Raw genomic sequence first — 19,303 nt, 5'->3', positions numbered from 1 at the left:
ATATCAAGGAGTTATAACTTGATAATGAATGTTTCGATTCATTTTGAAGCCATTGTGAAAGATATAACTTGCTTTAACATAACTTTTGCATAGAGGAAAATTCTTATTTTTCTAAACGCAAATTCAATGTAATTGTGAACTAGATTTTCATCACACTAAAATCTGGTATAATTTAGAAAGGTATCAGTATTGAAGAGTTCTCATCACATTTCTATACTCCCTCAGTTCCTATATTTAGGGATAAAATACTTAATTCATCAAAACCAATTAAAATAGTTGAATCAGTTGATTTTTTTTTTTTAATTTAAACTCATGCTAGGCATCACTATGATCCTTGGCTTCTTAGCTAGGATGACACCCTAGAAACATCTATCATTTGCCATCACAAGAAAATATCATTAGAAACAAAAAGAAAGATACAAAGAACTCATGGGGGACCCAACCAAAACCCATGATCAAAAAATAGGCCAGCTGTAAGGCTATACACAGTCTAAGAAGACCCAAACATAGGAAAAAGAAACCTATTATGATAAAAGTCAAGTTATAAAAGCATTTGACCAGCAGTTTATTTTAATTAGTAATATTATATATATTTTTCAAGCATACTAATAAGATTAAATGATTTAAGAAGTTATTTGTTATATTTAATGACACTAGTAACTTAAAGAGTAATTCTTTCAACCAATAGGTGTGTCTTTTATTAGTAATAGCCCAATGAATGTAATTAGTCATTAACTGTTTCTGATTCTAGGAAATTAGATTAGGATCATTATCCCTGATTATTAGGCAAGAATATAATGATTTGATTATGTAGATTAATATAAATACATACCTGTGGCCTGCATTAGACACAACATTTAAATAAGTCTTAGTTATAGAATGTATCCACTATGGTGGGAAATGTGTGACGCATTAATAGACTAAAATAAATTAATAGTATAAGAGATAATTAGCAATTAATACATATGATAGTAGGTTGTGTTTCTTATAATTAGGTCCAACAAGTTTCTCTCGTTCATTCTTTTAAATAAAAGACTAGAGGTAGTATCTACATTCTTTCTCAGGTTTGTAATTTCATTTTAACTTTGTTGTACTCTGTTTTGAAATTGAAACTGAATCTCTTAGTTTGTTTAATTCTAGTAGCTCTCTTCACCTGTGCATGTTTTGCTACCTTAAACTCCTGTGTGATATGTTTATACCTTTTCTGTGTAATTTAAGTCTAGTTCCTCCAACATGATCAAATTAAGGAAAACCTTTTTGGTTCTAACTCCTGCCAGATTGTCCAAAATCTCATTTGCAGTGTAGTCCTTCATTTGACTGCATTACTTTTTCAAAGTTAACGCAAATGATCTCTTAATGGTGTTGCTAAACGTAACAGTGCATTGTCTTTTATTGTTTGGGGTCTCCCATTCAGTGACCACTTTACCTTTTTATTGCATTACTTAGCAATGTCGATGAGAACCGATCAGATTTGTTGTTGGGGGTTTAAGGCCTAACTCATACCTGGCTAGGCCTAGTTACTAATTAAGTTAGGCCAAGGTTATTTTAAATCCCTATTTAGTTAAACATGCTAGGAATTATAGGCTGGTCTTTTTAAATAAATAAATATAATATATTTGTTTGTGTTTAAAGAATTTATGCTTAATGACATGTGCATAACTTTAGACTCATTGGTCTATTTAGAACTAGGTATGTAGGCTTATTTAAAAGGTTTTCAAATAGACCTGGATATGTTCTTTTAAAAAAGGCTGCATCAATAAATTGGTCAGTGTAGTTTAACCCTATTAGTAAGATGGTTTATGCCTAACTCAATCTCACAAAATTGATTTGTAAGATGACGTTTGTCAACACTTATATATTGTAAATAGGTCTTCAGTCTAGTCAATGTAGGATTTTCAACGAACTCATTAACAAAAATAACCCAAACGGTTGTTTGTAGGTTTAATAAGGAAAGTAGGATTACATTAGTCCCTTTGAGAATTGATTATAGTAAATTGAATTGATAAATGTTTTGAAAGTTATACTCTGCTTTGAGCTTCCTTGATAGATGAAATGTGTTGCACATTAGTTTATTTTAGTGTAAATGAACCGCATAATTGTGTGGATGAGTAATAAAGGGAATTTTCAAGGATTTTTCTTCTATTTTTTTGCAACTTTTGATGTCAACACCCTATTGGTGACTTTATGGCTTATTTGTAGCCCATGGGCTTGTAACCTGACAAAACAATCCCCTTCCAAAATCCTGTAGTTGATAGTAAAACTTCAAATGGCATGATGCTCTGAGAGTTATAGTGAACAGAAATGATATTGCTTGAAAGTTGTGTTTTGGAGGGAGAACAGTGTAATTGTTTAATTAAAGATCACGTGCTAAGCATCACTAAGCGAACAGTGTAATTTAAGTATCCCTGAAGAGAGGGAATATAATATACTCTTTAAGAAAAAATATTGGCTAGTTATGGCTTCAAACAATTTAAATGAACTAGTAATAAGAATGTTCATCAGAATATTTGTACTTATTGTTTGTGCATCAATTTAAGTTGTTCACCTTCACTGTTTATATCAGGCAGGATATGCATGTTTATTGTTGTGAAACTTTTAATACATTTTTGTGTCAAAATGGAATGAAGAGAGCATGCAAAGGATTCCTAATGATGGGTTCAATGCCGGGTGGATGAATTTATCCTCTCTGAAAGCAGAGGTGAAGTCCTAATACTTGGATTTGTAATTCCGTTGTAAGAATGTTTGAATCTCACGTAAGAATGTTTGAATCCCACGGCACTGTTCTGTTTTTAGATTGGTTTGTGTATTTTTTTTTGAGTGCATATGGAAATTTGTCTTAACCATTACAGCCCCAACAAAGCAAATTGTAGATGTTCCCAAAATACCAATCTTCACATTTTACTTTACTATGTGCAGGTATGTTTCTACAGAATTTGAAGAGTTTTTGGTCAGTACGAAATCTTTAGTTATTCGTGCTAACAAAATGAAAGAAGACAGCCATGTGCTTTTATCTGGGAATATATCATCTCCTGGTTCTACAATTGGAGAAGACCGTGTTCCTGAACCAAATATTGAATTCAATCAACACTCAGATATGGCGTTGCTTGCGGATTCATGTTTTATTGTGCATTATGAATCTTCCAAAACTGATGTGGTTTGTCATAGGACTTTTATGTACTTAAGTAATACTGATATCCACTGCTATCCTCATATTACTGGACTGCTCATTGGATTCTTTCATAGGTTGTCTTCCTATGGTAGCAGTTTTGAGAAATCCCTTGCCAGTAATACTGTTGACTTTGCAAAAATTTTCTCAGGTTTTGGCTTACGGAAGTTTGGCTTCTCAAATTATTTTGATTTTGGTTCTACTGATTCTTCTTGCATTCCAATGGATTCCTTTCCTTTTGTAACAATTCACAATTCTGGTTCTCTTGGTAATCTAGAGAGCACGCTTATACATCCCATTGGTGACTGGAAAAATTATTTTATCGTGAGGGACAGAAAAATAAAAAACTCCAACATAAACATGGGGATAGGGTCCGAATTTTTCCAAGTCTCTCCCTCTAAATCCAAATCTGATTTTGTATATTCTGATGAATCAGGGATTGTGAACGACTTTGATATTTTCCATACTGAATTACACCTATGTGGAATAAGAGCACATTTTCATGACTCATCATGCATTATTGGGACAATCACGGTGCCTACATCTAAGTCTTCTCTATTATTTTGTGAAGAGAGCATGGATATATCCTCTTCTTCTGAAGGATTGATTCTTACATCATCTTGGGGCCCACAAAAGTTTCAAGATTATCTTTGGGGTCCCTCTTCACCAAATTTGTCTCCTATTTTAAATATACGGATCAGGAGAGGACAGAATATTTCTTCAACTTCTGATTTGGAAATAACCATTGGCATTCAGCATGTCTACTGCATGTTACCTTCCGAATATCTCTCCATTATTATTGGTTACTTCTCATTATCCGATTGGAATGGTCCTTCTTGTAATCAGTGTTCCTCTGGAGCGCACAAGGATATAGATGATGGAAGTGAAATCAAAATTATGTATAAGCTTGAAATCTTGGACTCTAATATAATTTTTCCAGTGGAAAGTAATGACCATCAGTTTATAAAGATTGAAATGCCACAGCTTTATTGTAGTTTCATTGAGAATTCTGGTGTTGATGATGTATTAAGGAACATCCCTCCTGAATGTTCAGTTCCTATTGATAAGCTTGCTAAAAGAAATGATTGTTTAAATGTGTTTGGGCGAGACTTGTTTGTATCATTCCTTCTTTACAAGAATGATTTTCTTGGATCAGCAACAATTGAACGGAATACAGAATTTCTAACTAGTCCTTTAATTGCACCCATAAATGCAGATGTTTGGGTTAGAATTCCATTGGAAAACAAATCTGATTGCAAAGGCACTTCCTCAATATGTTTCATGACAAGCATTGGCAGTTGTCATATTGTTGCAGAAGGTATTTTTTTCTACTTATTTTTGTCATCCCTCCACCCCTTCCTTTTTTGATTCATGTGCTTCACTACCATATTTTAGATCTTGAAATTGTAATAAAGAAGTTTTCTTTCCATGACAGATAGCCACTTTTTTGATGGATGTATGGCCATATGGTATGTTGTTGAGGAGTTTTCCTCAATTGATGATCAATCCAAATATTTTAAATCAGATGTTCTGCAATTCCTTCATTCAAAGAGAAGCATGGTGGCCACACAAAATATTTCTCCAATCCCGATGGCTTCGACTATATCAACAGAAGTTAAATGTTGCACACAATCTTTATTTATAAGCTTCTATCACAGAAAAGAAGATTTTGTGGAGTTAATGGCCAAGGGTGATTTGGGGTTCGTTTGTTCTGCGTGCATATTGAATGATTCATTGACATGTTTAGATTTGCTTTTCTCCACCTCTGTGTTTTACTCTGCACATGGTTCTGTTTTAGGAAAATGCAACCCAACCTCCTTTTCCCTGTCAGTACTTGGTATCTCTTTTTCTCAATCTATTGATGGGAAAAATGAACTTGGCCTTTGTCTTTCATCTGTTGATATTTGGCTTCATTTGTCTGAGTGGATTGAGGTTGTTAAATTCCTTAATAATTTTCATGCAAATTTGGAAAAAACTCCAGGGCAAGCAATAACAAACAGTTTGCCTATGAATGCTTCTGAAAGCACCTCTGTACCTTTTACTTCAGAAGAGATTAAGAATGATGTCCTAATAATTAAGTCAGAAAATGTGTGTATTACATTTCACATCCCTGTTTTGGTTGGCGAAGAAGTTTGTGTGGAATTACAGCATGCTGAAGGTCTTAATGTGAAACCTTCGAGTGTATCTTCTGATATAGTTGAAGCAAAGGATGTGAAACTTGTTAGTGTTTCTTTCAACATGAATGGTTTTGAATTAGTCATAAGAAGTGTAGATATCCAACTGAAGTCTAAAGTGGATAAAATAAGTAGTGTATTAATTATAGTTGAGGACGGAAAGCATATGTCTTGGCCACTTCTAGATGTAATTCAGGTTGATGTGGTTGCTGTACTCTGTAAGAATCATCCTAATGGCATTAAGCTCAATGTGGAGATCATATGTGATAATGCCAATATATGGATTTCACATCCTGCAATTTATTCATGGGGTGCTGTAAAATTTGATGTTCTGGAATCTGGATCTTCTCAAAATTCAACTAGCGCCATTACTTTCAAATTCTGCATGAGGAAGGTTTCTATTCTCATAACAGATGGAAGGGTATGCTGATATCAGCTTATACTACTTTGCATTTCATTTTACTGACATTTGTTTCATCAATTACTGTTGTAATTAGAGAAAACCTTACTAAGTATTTTTCTATAATTATTTAGGTATGAGGTGCCTAACTTAGGGGTGCCTAACATAGGAGGTGCCTAACTTAGAGGTGCCTAACTTAAGGAGGTGCCTAACTTTTACTCCTATAAATACATTAGTATGTTGTAATAATATGTATTGAAATAAATATAGTTCTACATGTTTCTCAAGATGGTATCAGAGCTCCCGATCTTGGGAGCTCTGTTTCCACTGCACTGATAAGCTACCAGCCACCAACAACAGCAGCTATCCAGCCACTTCAACTGTAGCAGAAACTATTGGAATCACTGATAGGACAGAAAGGGACGCCTATCTGCAGCAAACACAACATTGCAAATCGCTCCGGAGAAGACGTTGCCACGCGCCGCCACGCACAACCAGCCTTGCCGGCGCATGTAGCCCACGCGCCTAGTTCCGGCGAGACCCACTCGCCGCCGACGTCACAGAAGGAGTCGCCGGAGCCTCCTTATTCCGTTACAAGGGCCGGTGACAACCCATTTTGGCTCAGATCGGAGTAAATCTGAGTTTTGAAGTACTGCTCCATATTATTCTGTGTAGCCCACACTGTTTTCCACTGCCCAGGCTGTTTTTCCGCTGTCCGACGCCTTGTGCCGCTGTCCGACGCCTTGTGCCGCTGTCCGACGCCTTGTGCCGCTGTCCGGCACCGTTTGTCGCTGTCTAGGCCGCGTTTGTCGCTGTCCAGGCCGCGTTTGTCGCTGTCCAGACACCGTTTGTTGCTGTCCAGACACCGTTTGTCGCTGTCCAGGCGCCGTTTGGCGCTGTCCAGGCGCCATTTGCCGCTGTCTGGCACCGTTTGCCGCTGTCTGGCGCCGTTTGCCGCTGTCCGGCACCGTTTTCCACTGTTTCGTCAGCAGATAGGGTCCCCAGATTGCATTCCCAAGGATGTCTGAGGTAAAATTTATTCCTTTGGGTCCTAATGATCTTCCAAATATGATAGGTGCCTATCGGTTGGATGGGCGGAATTTCTTACAATGGAGCCAGTACATTCGAAGGATTCTCAAGGGTCGTTCAAAACTAGACCACATAGATGGTGGAGGACCAGAACCAGATGACTCAAACTTCCTAATGTGGGACAATGAAGATTCACTAATTATGACTTGGATGTGGCATTCCATGGTTCCTGAGATAAGTCGAAATTACATGTTTCATTCTTCTGCCAAGGAGATATGGGATGATTTACAAAATACTTTTTCATTAAAAAAGGATTTTGCTGCATGTTATGACATTGAGAGCAGGATATTTAATACAAAACAGGGCTCACATTCTGTATCAGAATATCATGGAATTTTGAATGGTCTTTGGATTGAATTAGATCAATACCAAACAATAAAGATGTGTAAGACAGATGCTGCCGCACATGCTGAAGTCGTGGAAAGAGGAAGAATCTTTAAATTTCTCCATGGCCTAAATCAAGAGTATGACCCAATTAGGGTACAGATCTTAGGAAGAGAAAAATTATCTTCCTTATCAGAAGTATTTTTTATGGCAAGAGGAGAAGAAACTCGAAGAGCTGTCATGCTTGATGGGGGGATCTCCAACACAGGCTCTGCCATGACAACCGGAAAGGGATTCCACAAAGGAACGAGCACTGGAGGAAAGTCATTTGAAAGAGGAAATCGTGGAGATTATTATACTGGAGGAAAGTCATTTGAAACAGGAAATCGTGGAGATTATTGTTCATTTTGTAGAAGATCTGGACATACCAAAGAAACATGCTTCAGACTCCATGGGAAAAGTAATGTTCTAGAGCGTATGAGGAATAACAAAGGGCCTACTCAAAAATGGGTAAATCACACTACCTCAGAACAGGAAGCCACCAATCAATCTAATGTTTCTCCACCACCAGATCTTGACATGAAAGCTTATAAGGAAGAACTCGACCGCTTGAAAGCAATGGTTGAATCAATGAGTAAGCCCTCTGGATCATGTACTCTGTCCATGAAAGGTAAGATTTGTCTCAATACTGTTGGTAATATGACTCAAGGTATTTGGATTCTTGATTCAGGAGCAACTGATCATATGACACCTTGTCGTGTGTCTTTCAACTCATATGATGAAAGCAGTAAAGAACAACTTATTACTGTTGCGAATGGTCAGGGTATACCTATATGTGGCTCTGGGAATATAGTTTTGGAATCATCCATTATATTAAAGGGCGTTTTACATGTTCCACAATTAGCCAATAATCTTATCTCTGTGCAAAAACTCACAAAGGATTTAAATTGTTCAGTAATATTTTTCTCCACTCATTGTGTTTTTCAGGATCTTGCCACGGGGAAGACGATTTTAACTGCTAAGGAGCAAAGTGGGTTGTATCTATTAGAGACTAATGACCAAAGCACAACAAATATTTTGAGTCTACAAGCTACATCTGAGACGTGGGCAAACTCTCAAATATGGCTTCATCATAAAAGGCTTGGACATCCTTCATTTAACGTTATCAAGTCTTTATTTCCCCATTTGTTTACCAATGAGTCTGTTGAGTCTTTTAATTGTGATATTTGTCAATTATCAAAACATCATCGTGCATCTTATCCTATTAGTAATAAAAAGAGTACTTCTCCTTTTGATTTAATTCACACTGATGTTTGGGGACCAGTTGTCGCATCTATTTCTGGAGCAAAATGGTTTGTTACCTTTATTGACGATTGCACTCGTGTCACATGGACATACCTTATGAGCAATAAATCTGAAGTTTTCCAAATCTTTGTTAAATTTTTTCATCTTGTCCAAAATCAATTTGGAAGAAATATCAAAAGAATTCGGTCTGATAATGGTACTGAATATGTTAATCATGAATTCCTCAATTTTTTCTCTCATAATGGTATTGTTCATGAACTTACATGTGTAAACACTCCTCAACAAAATGGGATTGCGGAGAGAAAGAATCGTCATCTCCTTGAAGTAACTAGAGCTCTTCTTTTTCAAATGTCTGTTCCAAAAATTTACTGGGGGGAAGCAGTGTTAGCTGCCACATATCTCATCAATAGGTTACCTACCCGTGTCTTAAACAGCATTAGTCCTATAGAGTCTTTATTGTCTTTTGTTCCTTCTTCCCCTTTAATATCAAGTCTGCCTAGTAGAATTTTTGGATGTATTGCTTTTGTTCACTCTCATCACCCTAATCGTAGCAAATTAGATCCAAAAGCCCTTAAATGTATCTTTATAGGGTATCCTTCTAATAAAAAAGGGTACAAATGTTATCATCCTCAGAGTCGTCGCATCTTTATCAGCATGGATGTCACATTTCATGAAACACAGTCCTTTTATGTCAGTTCACCACTTCAGGGGGAGAAAACACTTGAAATGGATGAACTCTCCTTCTTGTCATTACCATGTCAGTCTTCGCAGGATGCCCAAGACCTGAGCAATGAAACTATCAGGATCCATAATAAGGATGAAGAAGAAGACAAATTTTTTGGTCAAAAATATGAAAGAAGAAAACAACCCACTTCGACTCTAGAGCAAGAAAAATTGTCTAATCCGGAGGTGAGAATCCCTGAAGACAACATCGAAGAGGTAAGTATTACTGATGACTTGCCCATTGCATTGAGAAAAGAAAGGAGATCATGTGCTAAATATCCCATTTCTCAACATGTTTGCACTAACAATCTCTCTGATAAGCATAGAAGTTTTATTGCTGCCATTGATGCAACAAAAATTCCTACCTCAATCCAAGAAGCCATGAAACTTGAACATTGGACTCAAGCCATGAAAGAAGAGATGAATGCATTAGAAAGAAATTCAACTTGGGAAATTGTTGACAAGCCAAGAGACAAGAAGGCAGTAGGATGTAGATGGCTATTCACAGTGAAACATAAGGCGGATGGAACAATAGAAAGATATAAAGCGAGACTGGTGGCAAAAGGCTATACTCAAACCTATGGGATTGACTATGAGGAGACATTTGCTCCTGTGGCAAAGATGAATACAGTTCGAGTTATTCTTGCTTTGGCGGCTCATTTTAGATGGGACTTACACCAGTTGGATGTAAAGAATGCCTTTCTTCACGGAGATCTGGAAGAGGAAGTTTACATGGATATTCCCCCAGGGTTTGAAGTGAAAAATGAACGAAACAAGGTTTGTCTCCTAAAGAAAGCATTGTATGGTCTTAAGCAATCCCCTAGAGCATGGTTTGGAAGATTTACAAAAGCAATGATTTCCTTGGGATACAGACAAAGCCAAGGAGACCACACTCTGTTCATAAAACATTCATCTACAGGTAAACTCACCCTATTGCTTGTCTATGTGGATGACATGATTATTGCAGGAGATGACGAAGCAGAAAAGTTGGCATTAAAAGAAAAACTGGCAGCTCAATTTGAAATAAAAGACCTAGGAAAACTTAAATACTTTCTTGGAATAGAGGTTGCTTACTCCAAGGAAGGAATATTCATCTCCCAAAGGAAATATGTACTTGATCTCCTCAAAGAAACGGGAAAACTGGGATGTCGAACTTCAACAATTCCTATAGAACAGAATCATAGAATTGGAAGTGAAGAAAGTGCTCCTGTAGAGAAGACCCAGTATCAAAGATTAGTAGGAAAACTAATCTATCTATCACACACAAGACCAGACATTGCCTATGCAGTTAGTGTAGTAAGCCAATTCATGCATGATCCAAGAAATAGACACATGCAAGCAGTTGATAAAATTCTCCAGTACTTGAAGTCAAGTCCAGGGAAGGGATTGTTGTTTAAAAGGGAAGACACATTAGGTATGAAAATATATACTGATGCTGATTATGCAGGGTCTATTAATGATAGAAAATCTACTTCTGGGTATTGTATGTTTCTTGGAAATAGTCTGGTAACATGGAGGAGCAAAAAGCAAGACAGAGTATCTCGCTCTAGTGCAGAAGCTGAATTTCGAGCCCTTGCTCAAGGAATGTGTGAAGGACTTTGGATGAAAATCATTTTGGATGATCTTAAAATTAAGATAGACAGTCCTATGCAACTATACTGTGACAATAAGTCTGCCATAAGCATTGCTCATAATCCAGTACAACATGACAGGACAAAGCACATTGAGATTGACAGACACTTTATAAAAGATAATCTAGACAGAGGCTTTATGATTACAACTCATGTTCCAACAGGTCTTCAGCTAGCAGATATTTTTACAAAAGGGCTACCTCAGGGAAGATTTCAAGATCTTGTAAGCAAGTTGGGAATGATTGATATTCATTTACCAACTTGAGGGGGAGTGTTGTAATTAGAGAAAACCTTACTAAGTATTTTTCTATAATTATTTAGGTATGAGGTGCCTAACTTAGGGGTGCCTAACATAGGAGGTGCCTAACTTAGAGGTGCCTAACTTAAGGAGGTGCCTAACTTTTACTCCTATAAATACATTAGTATGTTGTAATAATATGTATTGAAATAAATATAGTTCTACATGTTTCTCAAGAATTACTAATTGTTTGATTCTCGTTTTGGTTTATCAGACTAAATTTTTAGTTTATACAATCAAACTCTTAGTTTTTTAACTTTTGCTGACTGGTACTGATTGAAATTGAACCGTGGATCCAAATACAGTTGATGTTGGGCCCAAAAGTCTCTTATTAAGTGTTTTGTGTTCCTTGTAGTGGAGCCATAATGGGCCTGAGCTTGAAGTTCTTGTCAGAAACATCTCGTTTCATATAGTTGCGAGTGGAAAACAGATGGAATGTTCTGTCAATGGTGACCTTCAAGTCAACTACAATAACATAGAAAAGGTGTATTTAATAAAAATTCTCTCTCAATACATACCATTGTATTGTTTTAATTATTTTGCATTAACAATTTGCTTGTTGTGCTATGCTAAATTTAAGGTGTCATGGGAGCCTTTTATCGAGCCTTGGCAGTTTCTGTTGACATTAGTCAAGGAACAAGAAATGAGTGTTCTGCCGAACAGGTCTGTTTCGACAAATATTGTTCTCAAATCTACAACTCAGCTGAACATTAATATCACAGAACCCTTAGTTGAGGTATATAATATTTTGTTGTCCGTTTTTAGGAGTTTTTCTAGAAACCTGTTATTTTAAGTCTTTCTAGATCATTTCTTTCCAGCCAGTTTATGGGCCACTATGGAAATAACTAGTTCAGGTTCTTTGTTTTTGGTGACTGATCATTTTGATAGGCTTACAATGTAATTATTTTTGTGACTGGAAAATTAATTTGAAGCATCAGTCCATACATTCTCCCAGTAGTTATAATATGTAATACTGTCCACAAATATTAATATATTTTCTTGGCATATCAAATTTATAGTGAACATTTCAGTTCTGTTTGTTTGTGTTTTCTGTTCGTGTTTACTCCAGCTAATTTGTTTCCTTTGAATGGGTGAACAAATTTGACTTAAAAGGATGGTCCTTACATTCTTTGATTACTGTTTCGTCTGATTTTTCTTAATGTCTATTATTTGTCAATAAAAAATAAAATGAATTTAACCTTTGAGTACTTCTTTTTGCAGTGTTTTTCACGTGCTACAGAGATGTTCTTTGATGCTCCAGGTCTAATGGGATTGGATGATCATAAAGGCAACAAACTTTTGCATTCACCATGTGCAGAATATATGTCTGCTAGAAAATGTGGTGCTCCTTATGTTTTGCAAAACTTGACTTCTGTGCCTCTTTCTTACCATGTATATCGTGGGCTTGTCAATCCTGATGAACTTTGTGGTTCTAATGAGAGTCATGCAAAATATGTGCAACCAGGTTCTTCAATTCCGATATACATGGATGAAAATATGGAAAAGAAACTTTCTCGTTTCAGGCCTTCTCATTCTTCTGATAGTTTAAGTGAGCAAAGGACAAATGGATTTGCCCATCATTATATTACTGTACAGCTTGAAGGAACTTCAAGGTCATCTGATCCAATTTCAATGGATTTAGTGGGACTAACATGCTTTGAGGTTAATTTCTCCAAGTCTTATAATGAAACTTCCGAGGATGGTAGTCTAAATACAGCCCCTACTTTTGTTGTTCCAGTTGTATTTGACGTTTCAGTGGTGCGCCACAGCAAACTAATACGAATATACTCTACTGTATGTACTAATTGGTTAAAAGTTTTCTCTGACTCTATATTTTCTGTTTACAAAGACTCGTCCGTTTTACCATCTTTATTAATTAGCTTTTTGTTATACAGGTTGTTCTTCTAAATGCAACCTCAACACCTCTTGAACTGCGGTTTGATATTCCCTTTGGTGTATCACCAACGGTACACAATTTTCTCCCACTATTTAACAATTTCCACTGTTAGTGTATTGTTACTTTTATATGATTTTTTTTGTGATGTATTATTTCATTAATTCAGCTATTAGGTCCAATAGAACCTGGGCAACAGTTTCCACTTCCACTTCATTTGGCTGAAGCTGGCTGTGTAAGGTGGCGACCATTGGGCAACTCTTATTTGTGGAGTGAAGCTCATAATCTCTCCAATCTACTTTCAGTTAACAGCAAAGTTGGAAATTTTAAATCTTTCATGTGCTATCCATCTCATCCAAGTAGTCTACCATTTCGGTGTTGTCTATCTTTTAAGAATATTAGCTTGACTTCATCTGGATGGCTGAAAAATAAGGTCCCTGTAGATGATGTAAAGAAGCACTATATTCATCACTTGATCTTAAGTGCTCCACTAATAATTAACAATTACCTCCCTAAGGAAATTTTGTTGATCAGTGAGAGTGGTGGTGTAGACTATACTGTGAGAGTTTCAGAGGTTTGTGCTTGTTGTTTTTTATTTTATTTGTTCATTTAATTTGTTTTTGTCCGTGTGTAGCATCTTCATTACAGTGGTGCAAGTCTAAAGACTTCACATATTTTCTTTTTGTAGGTGGGAACTTTTGTATACCATATTGATCCCTCACATGACCTAGGACTGGAGATCTGCATTGATGGATTTAAATGTTCTAATTTTAAATTTCCTCGTTTAGAAACTTTCTGCACAATGGCAAAGTTCAGTGAAACCAAGTTTTCATTTTCTGAAACCCTTAAATTGGAACCAAATAATTCTAATGGTAATTGATTTATCTGTAAATTTTTGTCTTGTGTTAGTGTTTTTAGTTCACCCCTAAAAGTATTGTCTTGTTCTTGTAGGTCCAGTATATGTTACTGTAGAGAAAGTGATGGATGCATATTCTGGTAGTAGGGAACTCATCTTTTTCGTTCCCTTTATTTTATATAACTGTATGGGTTTTCCCCTGTGTGTGATGGAACACACTGGTGAAATGAATGAAAGGGGATTTGTCATACCTTCTTATTGTGACATGGGTGAAAATGTAATGTTATCTTATAAAAAGGGTGGTCTTTCCTTGCTTTCATCCAACTATGAATTACCTGTGGAACATAATCCAAGGAGTGATATGAAGAATCATATTATTTCTTGTAGAGAGGATGGTAGTACAAATTCTATTGGCAATTACCATAAGAATTTGGGGAGGCACCAGAGGAAAGTTGATTCTATATTTCGAAATCCTTCTTCAGGAAGATTGAAGAGTACTCTGAGCTCAAGTATCCAGTCCACTTGGAAGGATTCAGGTTCTGGTAATCATGAGCATGAAAAGGTTCAGCCCTGCATTTATTCTCCAAGCCCCGATTCATCTGTAAATGATGCTTTTGTTAAAGTCAGTAGATGTTTTCCTGAAGATATTAAGCAACGGATGCCATATTCATTGTGGTCAAATCCATTTTCTTTGCTGCCACCAAGTGGTTCAAGCACTATTCTTGTTCCTCAGTTGACTTCGAATTCTGCATTCATTCTAGCTATGACATCTAACTCGGTTGCTGAACAATATGCTGGGAGGACAAATGCAATCACTTTCCAGCCTAGGTACATATTGGTCTTCATAAATATAATTATTGATGAAATCTGGTAGTTAACCTACCATTGAAGGTGTAAACTTTTGATGTGGTTGGTTCCTAGACATGCCAGTAAAGCCTCTCTGGTAGTCTGATCTTACCCTTGATCTTTTTGGACCAGTATAGAAAGTTTGTATTGACCAGCATTATTCACCCTTTAATTCAAAAAGGATGTTTAAGCTGGGATGTGTGTTGTAGTTGAAAACCATTCTGTTCCCTTGTTGTGAATACCGTTAGGACAACAGCTTTCTGGACAATATACATAATTGTTTATATTAGTGTCTTTTCTTGTAATCGTTGTTATCTAAATGTGCAGATATGTAATCAGCAATGCATGTAGCAAGGAAATATCTTACAAGCAGAAAGGCACTGATGTTATGTTTTATTTAGGGATAGGAAAACATGATCATCTTCACTGGACAGATACAACCAGGTACTATCTTGGATAGTTTGTATTGTGCCTTTATTTTGGACAAAGTGTAGTTTGTTTCCACTAGCAGAGATGGTTGCTTTCAAGCTGTTATACAAATACCAAGCCAATAGTGCTGGATCTAAGAGATGGTATTTAGAAAAGCCAAAGTGGCATACTGGCTAAAGATAATTTCATAATATAGTATATCAGTGTGGACAATTGTTACCTTGTAAATTGGTTTTGTAGGATTGAATTAGGTTTAAATTACTTCATAGGAAGGTATCATAGCCTATCTTAGATTCATTAAAAGGATCATTCATCATGTTATTCAGCCTAATAGTTCGGGAAATGAGAGTGTATTGGGAAAAACTCAAATCGGGGAGTGCCAAAATACAGTATATAAGTGAGGTAAATTTTATAAGCCAGTTTTGTAGGTTTAGTTAGACCTGAACCATTTTAAAACAGGCATACTGTGTGCACTTTGTATGTTGTCTTTTCTTTATCTCATTCTTCAACCTGTTCAAACTATTTGTATTCTGACATATGACACAGGGAGCTGCTTGTTTCAATTTGTTATAATGAATCTGGATGGCAGTGGTCTGGAAGCTTTTTGCCAGATCATCTGGGTGATACACAACTGAAAATGAGGAACTTTGTTTTTGGGACATCAAACATGATACGGGTTGAAGTGCAGAATGCTGACATATCCATGGGAGATGAAAAAATAGTTGGAAATATCAAGGGAAACTCAGGAACCAATTTGATTCTTTTGTCAGATGATGACACTGGGTATATGCCATACAGAATTGATAATTTTTCAAAAGAGGTCTGTCTCTAGTTTTGAAGTTGCATTACTGCTCTCTAGTTCCCCCTTTTTTATATGCATGTTGATATGTTTGTTGAGTCTTGTCTAGATTTTCATCTGAATGCATCAATTTTAATACAAGGCTAGAGTGTTATATATATCGCACGGGCCATTTGGTTCTGTTAACAATCACTGCTTTAGGAATATTCATTTATGTTAGGGTTCTTGGTGACAAGAAACCCAGATTGTCCTCTGGATTGGACAAAACAGAATGAATACACACACAACTCATAAACGACGAAGTTTCTTTATTGCTGGTAACACAAACATGAAAGCAACCAGGGAAGCAATCCTTCCTTCACAGGATGTAATGTTCCTGTTCACACTCTCTACAATACAAAACGTGTCTCCCACAAACACTTATTTCCCCTTATATATAAGGTACCAAAACTAACTAACAACTGTCTAACCAACATCCCCCACCCCTCCCCCCTCTAACCGTTATGCCTTGGTTTTATCCCCTTTTTTCCTTACATAAACCCTTAAGATCCTATCATTACTTGCCCATCCTTGAACAACCTTGTGCTCAAGGTGAATGTTTGGGAATTAATCCTTCATGGTTGTCTCATCCTCCTAGGTAACCGCCTCTGGTCCTCTTTCCTGCCACTCAATAAGAACCTGTGGCACTATTTCTCCTTGTATCTGCACTGTCGTTCTTTCCAGCACCCTGAGGGGACAACAAACTAACCCTCCCCCTTGTAGGTCCTTCGGCAATGCTTTGTCTACAACAAACTAACAACAAACTTCTAGGAGATGATGGTATTTGTTTGGGGCGAATTTTCTTAAGACATTTATGCTCTCGGTGTGATGCTAGTGTTGGGCTCATCCCTTTGGCCCAACCCCGACCTATGGTAGCAACGATGATGTGTTCATGTTTTGTTGTTTTGTGTGCACTAGAAACTGAACTCGCAAGATTGGGAGCTCTGAAATCAACATGAACTACACAGGGAAACAAAATAATTTTACCGATAACTATCACAACAATTACAAACTAAGGACTTGGGTCTTCTTAGGTATTTCTTCAATATTGAAGTTGCTCAATCATTAATGACATTGTCATTTCTTAGCGAAAGTATGCCTTAGACATCCTCATTGAATCTGGCATGCTTAATTACCACCCAAGTGTCACTCCCAAGAAACATTATTTTATTGTATTAATGATGCATAAATAAAGAATATTTTGTTCCTTCTAAACTATTATTTCAATAAATATAAAATGTTGTATTGTGATTATCGACTTAAGAATTTTATCATTCTATCAGTTCTCTGATGTATGTTTAGTTGAAAAATTTATCCTTTCAATGAAATATACTTCTTGAAAAATGAAACAAATTATTGAGTTTGGAAATTATTTTTACTCATAAATACAAAGGTCACTATTAGATCATTATTACATATTCATTGTATTTTTTTTTATATTTACATTCAAATTCAAAAGTCATTCCAAATAATTTATAATTATTGTCAATGCCACTTTATATTTCATTAATGGACGAAACAGTATGAATTTACTGGCTGGAATTGTGTACTTACTGAAGATATGCACTGAAAAAAATTCTTAATCTGTTGTCAATTGAAATCTTTTTGTTCTTTTGGTACTTTTTAGAGATTGCGAATATATCAGCAGAGGTGTGAAATGTTTGACACAGTCATTCACTCCTATACTTCTTACCTGTACACCTGGGATGAACCCTGCTATCCTCGTCGACTTATTGTGGAGGTAATTATTTTTTTCTTTTTGCACAATGGAAACATCAAATTACTTTACCTTAAAGGGATAACCAAAATTGAAGGTACCTGGAGAGCGAGTTTTGGGATCATATGACCTTGATGAAGTTAAAGAATATATGCCTGTCTGCCTACCTTCAACCTCTGAGGTAAACCATTTAAGATTTACTGAGTAAGTCATTTTTTCAAACCAACTGAGAAGTAAACTTCATGTTCTGTAGGCAATTCACAAAGCACTATACGTACACTCTTGCTATCCTAATTAAATAGGGAAATAAATTATTATTTGGAAATGTGGATCTCAGATGTCATGTTCAACTATTTTGTGGTGTATGTAAAGGATGTGATTGGATAGTAAATAGGGAAATACGTTCAACTGATAAATTGGGATGGTCTCCAAGATTTCCCTATAATGCTTTGAATGATTATAAAATAAAAGGTTTACACGTGTTACTAAACACACAATTCACAAAATTAGAGAAACTTTTTATGAGATATCATTCAAATATTCTAACATCCTATTTTCTAGTTATGCTATTTGGTACAGCAGTAATTAGGGTATCACCTTCTATTCTCCTTGTGCTTGTCAGCTCTTAATATGTAATGCATTCATTCCTTGTGATTTACATAGTGTAAAGTTCTACATTTAGAATTTTTTATATTGTTAGATATTTTAATTTTGGTAATTATGCAATTCTATCATTTACATAATTATGTGTTGTAATTAGAGAAGATATCTTTAGAATCTTCCTAATTAGAGAAAATAGATATATAATCTTCTATTTTATTTTGTTTACCTAGTTTTCCTATTTCCCTGTTTAGGAGAATTAGATTATTACAAATAGAGGATATGAGAATGTAATTTTTCATGATTGAGAATAATAAAATCATTCCTATTTTCAACTTTATGGTAGCTAGGTGATTAGGATACCTGTAATTATAACACATTTTTTTAATTTCTATTAAATAAGTGCATTACCTATGCTAAAACACCAGATTTTTAGTCTTTTTCTCCTACTTTGTGGTATCTTTTATCAACAAAAGAAACAACAAACAATCGTTCCTAAGAAAATCCATTTTCAATAATTATAAGAGGTTTTGGCAGTTGATTTAACAAGATGATCAGAGCTATTTTGTTGACATGAACGATTTCTTTAGTTGGTATGTAGATTTTACAGATACAAAATTCTTGAACTCAAGTGTAGGTTCTACAATATCGATTTTCTTACCTTAGCTTATGCAAATATTGATTTCAGAAGCCCGAGAGGACTTTCTATTTATCAGTACATGCAGAGGGAGCAACAAAGGTGACTAGAGTGTAGTTAGATTTGGTCTTATCTGACCTGAAAAAAGTACATTTACTGACCTCATGGTTATATATACATATATTTTAGGTCCTTAGTGTTCTTGATTCAAATTACCATATCTTTAATGACACGAAGAAGTCAAGTGTTGGGCATGCTACAGGGAAAAGGTTGTATGATCACAATGTAGTAAGGGCTTCAGAATACATGGAGAAAATATCAATTTTTATTCCATATATTGGGATTTCATTGATTGATTCATACCCACAGGTAACCG

At 35.9% G+C, this 19,303-nt stretch overlaps 1 protein-coding gene across 1 annotated transcript in view; it reads left to right on the top strand.

Moving 5' to 3' along the window:
• Positions 1-19,303, top strand: part of LOC108341238 (uncharacterized) — a 68,096-nt gene that overhangs the window by 43,210 nt on the left and 5,583 nt on the right. Inside the window, exons 24-38 of the mRNA XM_017578934.2 lie at positions 2,917-4,484; positions 4,602-5,761; positions 11,466-11,594; positions 11,691-11,846; positions 12,332-12,904; positions 13,006-13,077; positions 13,174-13,578; positions 13,693-13,876; positions 13,956-14,688; positions 15,034-15,150; positions 15,682-15,955; positions 17,601-17,714; positions 17,788-17,871; positions 18,979-19,029; positions 19,117-19,296. Of these exons, the coding sequence (XP_017434423.1) occupies positions 2,917-4,484; positions 4,602-5,761; positions 11,466-11,594; positions 11,691-11,846; positions 12,332-12,904; positions 13,006-13,077; positions 13,174-13,578; positions 13,693-13,876; positions 13,956-14,688; positions 15,034-15,150; positions 15,682-15,955; positions 17,601-17,714; positions 17,788-17,871; positions 18,979-19,029; positions 19,117-19,296 (5,800 nt within the window). The remainder of the gene's footprint in view (positions 1-2,916; positions 4,485-4,601; positions 5,762-11,465; positions 11,595-11,690; positions 11,847-12,331; positions 12,905-13,005; positions 13,078-13,173; positions 13,579-13,692; positions 13,877-13,955; positions 14,689-15,033; positions 15,151-15,681; positions 15,956-17,600; positions 17,715-17,787; positions 17,872-18,978; positions 19,030-19,116; positions 19,297-19,303) is intronic.

Source organism: Vigna angularis, chromosome 1, assembly GCF_016808095.1.
Source record: "Vigna angularis cultivar LongXiaoDou No.4 chromosome 1, ASM1680809v1, whole genome shotgun sequence".
NCBI lineage: Eukaryota > Viridiplantae > Streptophyta > Magnoliopsida > Fabales > Fabaceae > Vigna > Vigna angularis.
Note: the sequence above shows the minus strand (reverse complement) of the source record. Positions and strands in the feature narration are given on the sequence as shown.